Source organism: Fulmarus glacialis, unplaced genomic scaffold, assembly GCF_000690835.1.
Source record: "Fulmarus glacialis isolate BGI_N327 unplaced genomic scaffold, ASM69083v1 scaffold7140, whole genome shotgun sequence".
Classification (NCBI taxonomy): Eukaryota; Metazoa; Chordata; class Aves; order Procellariiformes; family Procellariidae; genus Fulmarus; species Fulmarus glacialis.
In genome coordinates, this window is record NW_009189493.1 from 1 (window position 1) to 12,819 (window position 12,819).

The 12,819-nt window shown below is 38.7% G+C and overlaps 1 protein-coding gene across 1 annotated transcript in view; it reads right to left on the reverse strand.

Moving 5' to 3' along the window:
* Window positions 1-2,119: 2,119 nt before the first annotated feature.
* The window catches only part of GTF2F2 (general transcription factor IIF, polypeptide 2, 30kDa), a gene marked incomplete at both ends in the record, with an annotated part of 44,069 nt that continues 33,369 nt past the window's right edge, over window positions 2,120-12,819 (reverse strand). The window contains 2 exons of the mRNA XM_009582223.1: window positions 2,120-2,263; window positions 10,623-10,722. Of these exons, the coding sequence (XP_009580518.1) occupies window positions 2,120-2,263; window positions 10,623-10,722 (244 nt within the window). The remainder of the gene's footprint in view (window positions 2,264-10,622; window positions 10,723-12,819) is intronic.

The following is a 12,819-nucleotide window of genomic DNA, read 5'->3' on the forward strand; positions in this document are numbered from 1 at the left end:
CAGCCTTAATGATTCTATGATTCTATGACGTACTGAAAGATAGTTTTGAATTTATCCCCATACTGGCTACGCAGTGAATGAAGAAAGGCATCAGGAAGAGGATTTTGGTCATTTATTTTCTCAGGATATCTGAGTCTGAGGAAGCTGGATAGGCACCAACACCTATGGCAAAACCCCGGCTGGGAATGAAGACGAAACCCCTAACTCTTGCACACAGCTCGAAACTGAGACTGCACAGCCCACTCAGGGGAAGAGGGTTTAATAGTTTGATTAATCTCAGGAGCCCTACAGGACTTTTAGCCATCAGTAGAGAGACTCAAATAAAAGACACAGATGCAAAAATATAGCCCAAATAACATGTGATGTTGGGTCAAATTAGTCTACAATTGCCTTTTAACATCTGTATTACTACAATAGTTGAAAAAGAGGCTAGATTTGCTGAGATGAAAGTACACAGCAGAGATCTACTATGCTATGGGCAGAATATATTCAGGAGCATATGATGACAGCAGAGATATATAGACAGGCATAGAAATTCATCATAAATGTAACAGAAGTATTCATGTGAGGTATTTTGCTCTATACATCTAATCTAATAACTACCCTATACATCTAATCCTTAGGGCAGCAACTAACACAAAAATTGGATTAATCTTGCCCAACTTTTAGTGCTTAATGAAGAAACTTGTGTCAGAAGCACAGCTTTTCCAGGCTCCTTTGAGTTGATGCAGAGAGACAGGTACATTCAAGAGGTAAATCACATCACAGGAGGAAGAAAACTTTTGTTCTCCCATGGCTTAAGTGGGAGTTGTGGGTGACTATTTCTGCCTGAAATCATGCTAGGCGGGATGAATTTGCACCTACTTACATTCAAAGGAATTGAGATAGTGACTGTCACACCTATCTCTTACAAAAAAAATCTTACAGATAAGGAGCTGACTTACGAGATAAATGAATGGAAAAGACACGAATACATTATCCAACTACTTTCTTCCAAGGTACTAGAACACCATGAACCTACGTGTATTTGAATTGGTTAACATCTTTGTGCAGCTTCTTAACCAAACAGCTTGTGCACCCTACACAAATCCTCTGATATGGATCCACTTAATTCTAAACGTGAAGTGAGCAAAACTAGCAAGCATCTCCATTTTTTCCCCTCTTTTACAGAGGAATAATTTTTTCCATAATCCAGCTGTCACTGTTCCTTCTTCTGCCTTAGCTCTAACAACTTTTGAAATTGTTGCTCCATCTAGACTCAAACGTAACTAAGTCCCTTTAAGTTTTCTGTAAACTGCAGCTGGGTTGACGATAGATATCGAAGTCAGCAGCGAAAAACATCAAAAGCACCAAAGATACTTCACGTGTCATTGTCTCCCCCCGCTCCCGCCTGGTCTGCTCAAGGAAAGCTTGATCAGGGGAAGAAGGAAAAGAACTGAAAGTTAGGGTTCATAGATGAAGGGGCTGGCAAACACTGCAGGATAACAAAACCATCATGTAAGCACACGTCTGCAGGTTTGTGTATCGAAACAGTGTTTAAAAAAATCAAAATAAATCCCAAATATCAAACCCCTAAACACTTAGTCTAAAAATTATTCTATTTGTAAAGGATATCAAGTGATTTTGGGGGTGTTACACATGGTGCCTGAGCTCCTAACATGGATAATGAAACTATTTTCTAGACCCACAGAAAAAAAGTAACCCCTGTTGCTCTGCCAAGATAAAGTTCAGAAGCTGAAGGAAGGGCTGACCACTCACTTCCACAAGCTCTCTACTGCCAACAGCAACAGAACTACTCTGTTACTTCGGTGATGACAGGAGTAGCATGGGAGACGATAACAGAATTTGGTTTCTAGTATTAAAGCAAACCTAAATAAGAAAGAGACCATTTAGGTTACTTAAATCACCTCTGTCAAGAAAAAGCATACTGCAATGCTTCATATCCTACACAGTCCTACAATGGTGAACTTAAAACTTGATGATTTCTGTTTGTTGTAAAACATATTTAGAGAGCTGTTTCAAAGGCATATAGTATATATTAAACTATTTTCTGGATATGGAACATGTACACAATCGTAACTACTGAAAATGGTTATATTACAAGACTACTAGTACGTACCACCGGCTGTTTGGTTATGTCCACCAGGTCTTTAATGTTGTAATACTGATGTTTCTCAAAGGCTGAAAAAAGCATGTCCAACACTTGTTGTTTATCAGCTCGAGCCCGTTTTCCATCCTCCTTCTTCTTCTTCTCATATTCAATCTATCAGATACAAAACACATTTTAAAGACATTCATATGTAACGGTGTATAATTCTCAGGGCTGAACATTAAGACATAAAAAAGCTCTTCTATTTAATAAAACACTGTTCAATGACTCACTGCTTTTCACCTGGAAATTTTCTTTTGAGTACTCAAATGTTCTTTTATGAACATAAACTAAGTATTTTGCCCTCAGCACAATAAGCTTTTCAGATATGTTACTCTGCTTTAACCAGTATAAAACCCCAGAAGCAGAGCCTGCATGATGTGCCCAAACCTGGAGAGAGAATTAATATTAGTACAGGAATCCAAACTGAGATGGTATTTTCACTCCATCTCTGTTGATATCAGCTTCTTAAGTATAATGACAAATATCAAACAACCTACAAATTGCCATACTCGAGAAAATCCACAGACCAACATGGCTACATCCACAATCATAACAACCACCTGCCCAAAGGATGCTCAAACGGCCCTTGGACAGTGCCTCATCTGCTCCAGAAACAGCACTCAAGGCAACCACTCCATCAATATAAAACCTGTCTTCACCAAGTGAAGACACATTTTGAGGAAGCGGATGGTACCTTTTCAGGAGAAACCTAAGTAGCACACACAAATTTGTGGTAGTCCGAAAAAAACCTTTCAAGCAAATAGAGGCCCCTTGTTGTCACACATCATCCTATTTCAGAATGCATATTAAAAAGTACTTAACTATTATAATCTGCACAAAACGACCATATATTTTTGCAGAAACTGTTATCGCCTCCAAAAATACTTCCTGTATTTCCTCAGATCCATCATCAGAAGCAAGATTTGTACAGACCAGCACACCCCAAACAAACCCCAATCACTGCAGAGCACCTACCGCAACATCTGTCAGCACATCACCCCATCCACCCCCAATACCACCCATCAAGCTCCTTGGAACCAACAAAGGTGACCCAGAAGGTAATACAATTCATGTAATCATCAAGTGCTTTCAGGCAAACTGCGTCAGTGAATCCCAAGTAGCACCACGTACAGCAGAAGAGATGCACGTGACCAATAAGGGACACACGCCTGGCTGCCAGTGGGATAATTCTGTATGGGAGTCGTTCTGCCTCTGATGTCTCAAACCTGATCCTCAAAAGGAAGACCTTCAGAGAAGAAGCCTAGAAATGAAAATTCACAGTTCTAGTGGATACTAAAAATCTTATTTTTAAGAAGAGAGATTAGTTTTATGGCACAATTTCTTTTTTCCTGTGTTTCCTTGCCAGCTAACTCCCTCCTACTCTCTGAGTGAAAATAGCCTGTCTCTAGGAATCTGTCCCAAAGTGGCTAAAGACTATTACCACCTCTGCCATTGCTCACAGGTCTCTGGCTAGCCAACTCTCTCTTTCAAATCCTGAAACAGATGTACATCATTAAATTGAGCACAGAGCAATTGTTCCCAACCTGTAGCTCGACGTCTGTTGCTTCTGCTTAAAATCTAAGGTGGGCTTGGGCAACCAAATACTTGTCTGCTTTTCCAACTGTATGTTAGTGTTATGAAAGATACAACCTCTCCACACAAACCCACACAATTGATTTTTATCCACTAATACACTTTGGTGTAATTACTTAACTCTTTAGCTTCTGCATTAAAAGAAAATAATCTTCAAAATAGTAATAGCTTTGCAACAATAGCCAACTGTAGCATCAAGTAAAACAGCTTCACAGTACATCATCTTGGTTGCCATCATGATCTACAGCAGAACTGCTATGCTACAGCTCTTTAGCCTCTGCATTAAAAAAAAAATAATCTTCAAAACAGTAATAGCTTTGCAACAATAGCCAACTGTAGCATCAAGTAAAACAGCTTCACAGTACATCATCTTGGTTGTTGCCATGATCTACAGCAGAACTGCTATGCTACAGAAACTAGAGTAGGAACATACATCTAGGATATTGGCCTTGCAATTAACAATAGTGTGTCAAAACATCTGCTTCTTCTGAAAGTACAACAGACAATTCATTAGGAACCTCTATTGACCTTGAAAAGATTTTAATTGTAAGCTTTGGAAGCCCTCCTGCGGATTCAATTTCTATTTCTCTACCAGTATAGTCTCACTATGCAGTATAATGCAAGCAGACTGCATCTAGTCGTAAACACATGAAGTAGAACTGCAATGGCATTGAAATATATACGAACAAGTCTACTCAGCTGACACTCTTCAAAACTACAAGCCCAAAATACCAAGCAGCACGGTCAAGGTGTGCTCTGCTTTGCAACTCCACCACCAAAGCAATTGGCCAGCTCTCTACTGGGTATACTCACATAGTCATACAGGTATTGGAGAAGTAGGGAAAATCTCATTCATCTAAAAGTCTCTCATGACCTATAGAACTGCCCATGTCCTGATAGGTGAGCAAGGGTTTCTGTATGAAGCACTAAAAGAAACGATACAAGAGTGGAAGTAGGAGGAGACTGGCCCCTTGCTGCATGAAATGTAGGATGAAACAGGAGATGTGTGAGAGTGCTTGTCTCTTCTGCTACCTGCAAGATAAGCAATACACTAAATCGACTGTTCATGATTGCCAAAAAGTTCTTCGCATCTTATGTTCATCTGATCTGACACTAGTCAGTTTGCGGCATTAAAAATGCTTTTAATTTACACCTGGCTTAAGTCAGAACTTACTAAGGTATATGATGAGCACTTATATTTTTCCTGACAGAGAAACCATCTCTCCAGAGCAATCATCTACTACCACTGTCATGTTCTAACTCAGTGCAAGGGTGTAGGGACTTGCTGCAAGGACGTGGGTGCATCCTAAGGACAGTGAAATACGCAGGGTTTAAGACATGCATTTTAAATTTATTTTAGTATGGTAGCTGTCCCTTTGGTCTTAAAAAATACACGAGTATGTCACATCTCAGGCTACAGTCTAAAGTTGATACTTCATGCTAGCATCAAAAAACACTTGTTATGATCAGAATCCCATTATATTGTAAATTTTGGAAGCCGTACTTCCGTCTACAAGAATTTTGGTTTCTATTTTCTAATATTATTTATATTTGAAAACTGCTTCTTTGCTTTTTAAGCTGGAGAGAGTCAAAGGGCAAATCTACTGTCCCATAAGTAATGAGACTGACAATGCTTCAAAGAAACGAATGAGTAAGATCATCACAAATTATGGCAGTATCATCATTTTACAGGGAAAGAAACCAAGGTAGAGAAATTACCTGGCATGCACAAAGTTGCAGACAGCGCCATGTTACATTGTGTTTTCAGAAGAAAATGAGTCAACAAGAGCAACCCAAACATTATTAAAAATAATCTAATCTAGCTGAATACAACAAATATTTTTTGGTCCTGTCCGAAATCTGCTCCAGATTTTTTCTCTTTGGTATTTCATAGTCAAACACGGGAATTACCGTCCCGTAGGATATATTGTACATTTCCTTCCACATAAGAAGGAAAGCAGGAACTACAATTTTATGGGATCCTCTTCAAAAATCAAGACACTGACACTATGTTCTCCTGGAAGCAGAGTTTTCTAATTAGTCACTATAATCACATGCAGTGGGCTTTCTTGAGCCTGAGTTTTCAGCCTTTTTTGACTCAGGGATCTACAGAATCTTCCAGTTTCTCTGTGCAGCTGCTTATCAGGTCATGGCTGATACCGGTAAACAACACTCTACTGGATTTTCAACAGAACCCTACTGCATTTGAGACGCTGGCTTATGGGAGACTCGGATTGGGGACTTAATAATGTTTTGAATATATGCACATTAACATTTTACAAGAGGAGGAGATGGATTATTAATTTGTTGCCAGAAAAGCCTCCAATACTTTAGAGGCCAAGTCCACAAGATAGTAGGAGGAATGAAGGCATCTCTATTTGCAAAGCTTGACTGAGTTCTGGGTTCCTGCATACATTTGAGGTCACTTACCTATGTATTTGTTTTTAAGGTTAGCAACTTTTCTCTGACTCAAAACCACCAGTTGAAAGATGCGGTGTGAAAGATAAAGACAGCCAGTTACAGGCTGCATCACTCTGCCACAGCAGCAGCTATTATGCTTGTTCTTACCAACCCTTCTGCAATTTGCTACCTCCCTGTCACGGTTTAACCCCAGCTGACAAATATGCCCCCCCCAGCCGCTCGCTCACTCCCCCCTGGTGGGATGGGGGAGAGAATCAGAAGCGTAAAAGTGAAAAAACTCGGGAGTTGAGATAAAGACAGTTTAATAGGGAAAGCAAAAGCCGCGCATGCAAGCAAAGCAAAGCAAGGAATCCATTCACTCCTTCCCATCGGCAGGCAGGTGTTCAGCCATCTCCAGGAAAGCAGGGCTCCATCATGCGTAATGGTGACTTGGGAAGACAAATGCCATCACTCCAAACGACCCCCCCTTCCTCCTTCTTCCCCCAGCTTTATATGCTGAGCATGACGTCACATGGTATGGAATATCCCTTTGGTCAGTTGGGGTCACCTGTCCCAGCTGTGTCCCCTCCCAGCTTCTTGTGCACCCCCACTGTGGGGTGGGGTGAGAAGCAGAAGAGGCCTCGGCTCTGTGTGAGCACTGCTCAGCAGTAACTAAAACATCCCTGTGTTATCAACACTGTTTCCAGCACAAATCCAAAACATAGCCCCATACCAGCTACTATGAAGAAAATCAACTCTACCTCAGCCAAAACCAGCACACTCCCCAAACAACAAAACCAAAATGAACAAGAAGAAGAAAAACAGAAACAGAAACAAACTGCAATATCCTCGGGTGGAAGGTCAAGCTGAAGTGATGGAAGAAACCCATCTCCTCCTTTTCTGGTTTTTGTTTTGGTTTTAAGGAGCAACAACAAGAGTGAAGCACTGAGGTTATTCCTTCTGTACATGGCAGAACTATGGGTAATAATGGGTAAGTAGGCGTAATGGGAAAAGCTACTGGGACTCTCAAGACAATCTCTGAGAACAACAACAAAAAAATCTATGGTACCGTTTGTACCTCTTCAAACAACATACAGCAAAAATGTGCTTAGCTAGCAACTAGCTAGCAGCTACAACTCTCTCCATGTGGAGAAAAAATCTACTCGCTTTAAAATTGATGCTTCCTACACAAAGGAACAAAGTAACAATAAGGAAATTCTCAACATTATCTTCACTGATGTTAGGTCTCTGACAGGACTATTTCATGACTGGGTATAAAATCCTAATTATACGAATAACAGTCTCCTGAAAAATAACATGAAGTAGTCTTTTTAACCAAAGCACAATCTTTTTTTTTGCTAGTAAATTGTAATGCCTAGCATTCTTCTTTCTCTATTATTTTAGTGCCTTGGTACACTCTCCCCAGTAGGAGCTTCTATTTTACATTCTCTGGATGAGCTAAAGTAAATCAAGGAGAAGTGTTTGTATTCCCTATACAAATGCAATGTGAATATTCTAATATTCTTAATTCATTAATGTATAAAAACAACTCACACAGAAAACTGAATATCAAACCCTCCCTTTGTTGAAAAGTTATTTGCAGCTGGCGTCCCAGTTGCCCACATTTTAATTAGCAACACTCCAGCATTTCCCTCCAACTTCAGCCACAGCTCCCACTGTTGTCTAAAACATGGAGCGCATTGTGAAGTGCTATTTAAAAAAAAAAAAAGCATGGTATCTGTTGCTGTTTTCTTCTTTTTGTCTTGTGAATACACTGCTCATAGCAAGTTACAATGCAGCCTTTCATTTTTTTCCCTTCCCGTTTTCTCTGCAAACTGGATGTTTTATGCAGTAGGCTTAAAGCACTTTTTGAGAGTCATAATACAGAACGCATCTACATTGTAAACTAATTAGATTTATTTATAATTGTGCAGTTTTTAAATTTAAAAAGCGTTAAAATAGGATTTGCTTTCAAGGAAGGACCATTTTAGAACAAGCTGTCGAGTGTAGAAGTTGCAAGTTTATCACTGTAAGACTTCATACAAAAATGAATTTCTCTTTGTTTACCTTCCCAGTATGTTGCTAAGCTTGCTGAAAAGCTGCCAAAATTGCCTTCTTGAAGGTATCACAAACACTGAAGCCGATGCGTTACACTGCTTTGGCAGACAGCTAAGACAAAGGTGATAGAGAAGTGAGACTAAATCTAAAGTTTCATCTGAAGGTGTCTGAAAGAAGTCTTAAAGGTTTTCCCATCCCCCGGAGCACGGGTACCAACCTCTATAGTACGGGAGAGTGGGGAGACCACAAAGAAGCCTCTGAAGAGGTAACCAGGATCACTAGAGAACTTTTCTGCTGTGTTACGAAAAATAACGAAGTCACAGAAAGATTCCAGCTGCACGAACATTAACATTGCAACCTTTTAAAGATGTGTATCATCTACAGATACACAGAAAACGAAGGTCCCCTTCCCAGAGAAGAAAAGCTAAGTTATAATCCTGGCATATATTGCAATGGAATTGCAATTTCTTCTAATAAAAACTTGGGTTTAATACAATTTCTTGGAAAAAAAAATCAGTTTCTCTGTCCTTGTATTCCAACAAGCTATTGCTATTTCCCATCCACGTGTAATTTCTTTCCATCCTCCTTCCTGTTGTATGTTCATTTAGGGGTACGTGGACCAGCCACACTTAAGCCCCATTTAATATTCTATCATATTTTTCTTCAGGAAATTTTACTCCTTTCTTAGTAGATCCTCATTCTTTCCTCAGAAACTCCCCTGGAGATGACTGAATGCATCAGCATGTACGGTAGTTCGTACATTTTTCTTCTTCTTTCTTATGAAAAGCCCCAACAGGGCTGTCTTATGATTACAAGCAATACAGCAAGTTTTAAGAAAGCAACTGCTGCTTGGAAACACCAGAAAAATGTAACCAAGAGGTTTAAAAAGTTCACGGACATGTTCTCCCAGTCGTACGTCCTTTCAGCCATCTAACCTGAACCTTAATAAAAGACTTAATGAAAAGAAAGGTGTTGTAGAAAGTAGTCGTGCCTGGGCCTTTAGAGTCAAGCGATGGCCAAGAGTGACTCAAGTATAAGTATGTCCTACTAGTTTTGTCCCATCAGAACACCTTTAAGGCAGACATGAGAAGTACACACACTGCCAATGGATTTCCATTAGCACGGACAGCTATGTAACCACTAAAAACATTACAATGAGGACACAAGCATCATAACTTTCAAGAAGCCTGGTTATGTCCTGGTTATACCCCCTGATTCTCACACAAGACTTAAATTTCTGTAATGATACGACAACAGTTTGCAACTGGAATAAAGACTCAATGATTGTCTCCAGGATAAAGTCATACTGTTGTAATTATGCTAATGTCAGGGAAATGGCACAGAATCCCACTAAAAAGAGACACTGTACATCACTGTAGCTTATTCCAGAATTAAAGGAGAGTAACAGTAGCATCATAAAACAATATACTCATATAAAATTGCATTTGCATAGCAGGATATACCAGTGTGACTATTTTGGTTAAATGTCACTCCCTTAGCTGAAATAGTTATATTGGTATGATCATCTATGTATAGATCAGACTTTGAACAGTAACTACTACAAAACAGTCCCATGAGAGAGAAACAATTATTTTTGGTTCTGTGGAAATAGACTGCCTTTCAGAATAATGCTTAAATATCATCCAGTATATTGTCGTTTTGTTTTATGTAAATAGAATCTTAATAAAAAGTGTAAAAGTTTAAATGACTAACACAGTGACTCATTTTCAGTATGACTTAACATTTCTCACATTCAACAGTAACAGAGATTATATAGGCATACATACAAATTACTCAAAGAGGATCTTTAAGAAAAAGGACATTATAGTTTGTACCTACATCAACTGATCTGGAACAGCAGTGTGGGTGTAATATTGACAAAGCTAATGATGCAAATAACACGTACTATGAAGGTATGAAACTGTGAAAAATTATCAGCTGTTATTCTTTTCTACTTGTTGTCAGTTCCTGCAAAGGACTAGAAACTAATGATTCTTTTCAAGTCTTTTACCCACCTCCATATGATATTTTATTTGGCTCAAAGGAGTGCTTCCACATCTCATAGCACAAAGCCAGAACTGCCTTTTATCCCCAGATTTCAAAATTACATTTTAAAAAGAAGACTAGAGGAAGAATGTAATAAAGACACTAGAAAAGACTTGGGTAAAGGCAGTCTGCCCTCCATCAGGTAACACAAGAGAGTTAGAATTGGCAGACCTTAGCCCCAAGGGTGATGTTGGTCTTGAGACAGAAAGAAGATCCCCAGAAGACAAAATCAGGGAGAAACCAGATAACATGGAACATTTCCAAAGACAGTGGCCAACTGCGAGCAAAAAGTGCTGCAGGACAGCAGCAGAGCGATTCTGGAGTCCTAGATTCCTGGCTAGGAGAATATGGGAAAATACTGAAAGCTACTTACATTATATTGATGATTAGCCACCGGTTTATAGTTCGTGGTTACGGCTTTGTCCAGCTGCTGTGATAGCCTTACAGGTTTAGAAGATTCTTCTATCTGTAATCTGCAAAAGAAAAGAAGAGGAGAATTAATAAAAAGTTCAGACAAGCACACACTCAAAACCAATTCTAAAAATCTGCAAGTATGAACCAGTCCTTATCAAAAGTCAGCTGCAAAACAAATCATAAGGCAAAACAGAGGCACTCCTCCTGAATTAAGTATTTCCTACTCTATTTTTGCTCAAGACACTGTGGATTATTATAACATGATATACTATAGAAGATACTGAAATACTAAAGACCAAGCAACTGTGAAGGGAAGATACTAAAAACCATGTCTGAACAGAAATTTTATTCCAGAAGCCTGACACTCAGGTGGAAGAAAAGCCCATGCTCTTAAAAAATAATGAAACTCAACCCAAATGAACCCAGAATCTCCCAGCTTACTCAGCTGAGGGCTGAAAAAGCTTTCGATCCACCTCTGCTGACTCCCAGAGCACAGCAAAGATCAGATTCCATGACCTTCTCTTGGATATTTTAATGTAAAAATATAAATTTCTGTGACCTTTCGACATTATAGTAGAGTAACAGAGCACGAATAACTGTTTTATGAGCACTTTTAAAACCACGAGGCTCATCCCTATGTAATTTAAAGCTTATGTATGATGGTGTAGGAGTGCTCTATTTACTTCATGTTTAGCACTCAAGAATTACTACTTGAAATTATGATGCACGAAACCAAGCTTTAGAAAGGTGCAAGACAAAGTCCCTTCAGAGAAAATAGCTTAATGGCACATACAATTAATATTCAGATAAAACCAAGTTATTATCAGTGACATTATTTTGTTTACAAAGGTGTATCTTATAGGCGGAAGAGTCAATTTTCACTAAACAACATATAAGATTTATAGCCCGATAAATGTACAGTGATGTTTGCTTCTTTCCAAAGAAAATTAATATGGTGACATTAATGTAAATAATTACTTGTTTACTAATGTAAAACACAAAAGCAATAAAACAGTACTTTGAAAAACACTGTAAGTGTTTGAGATCACTGATTTATTTTCATAAAAATATAATGTACACCCAAAAAGGTAAATTTAAATGCAGCATGCTTCTGATTTAACACCTGAACAACCCAAATAAACTACATTTGAGGTAAGCATCAAATTAAGAAATAAATTCTGTAGTTGTAGCAACTGGAAATAAAGCCAATCATCCTTCATAGCTAGTATTGCTGGACAGTAATTGCCGGCAGTTTTGTCTCATACATACATATAAACTTGCTTCCCCTTGAATCTTTGTAGGCTTGTCATTTGTTCTATAGTTTTAATTACCCTTACGCGACCATTGCCTTGTATTCTACATTTCTAAATCAGGAGAAGGTACATCAATGCCTTCTTCTGTCCAAATGTAGCATGTTTTTTCTTAGCTTGAAGGAAAATCAATCGGAAGGTAAATGAGCAGCGAACACTTTTTACTCCTGTTCTGTCAAATAAAGGCAGAAGTTTTTATCACAAGAGTTTATCTTTTGGCCTTCAATCTAATTAAACAATTTTAAAGATTTTATTGATCTGGTTACCAAAGATCTTCTAAACTCAAGTTTCACAAAGAGGCACAGGCTAAAGCTAAATCAATATCTTTTCTCCAAATCTGTCTTTTTCTCCACTTCTGCATTGCTTGATTTTTTTCTTTTTGGTCTCAATGACTTTTTTTTTTTTTTAAAAATAAAAGTCTGGTTATATAGTTTGGCTTTTTTTTTTTTTTTTTTCAGTCTTTCCTTGCAGTTCTTTGCCATTTTTCCTATTGTTTTGACCTGGGGAGTTTTCCAGTACTCCCTCTCCCTATTTTTCACCTCACTTCTCCCCGCTCACACTTTTCCTTTCCGTAAAGGATGCAGAGATACATTTCCTGCTCTAAACCTATTTACTGGTATTGCTCCTGCTCATGAGACAGGGCCTCCTGGAGATGAACTGGGAATTCTTGTCTCTCCTTTCCCCTTCAGGCCACTGCACACCCTCTTCTTCACATAGACCATATTTAGATATTTGTTTTGTGATGCTTTTCCAGAGTCGGTCTCATTACAGCTGCAGCACAGGTAAGCAATAAACAAGATTCATAACAATAATGAAATACATCAGATGGTCTCCCATTCTCAGGGA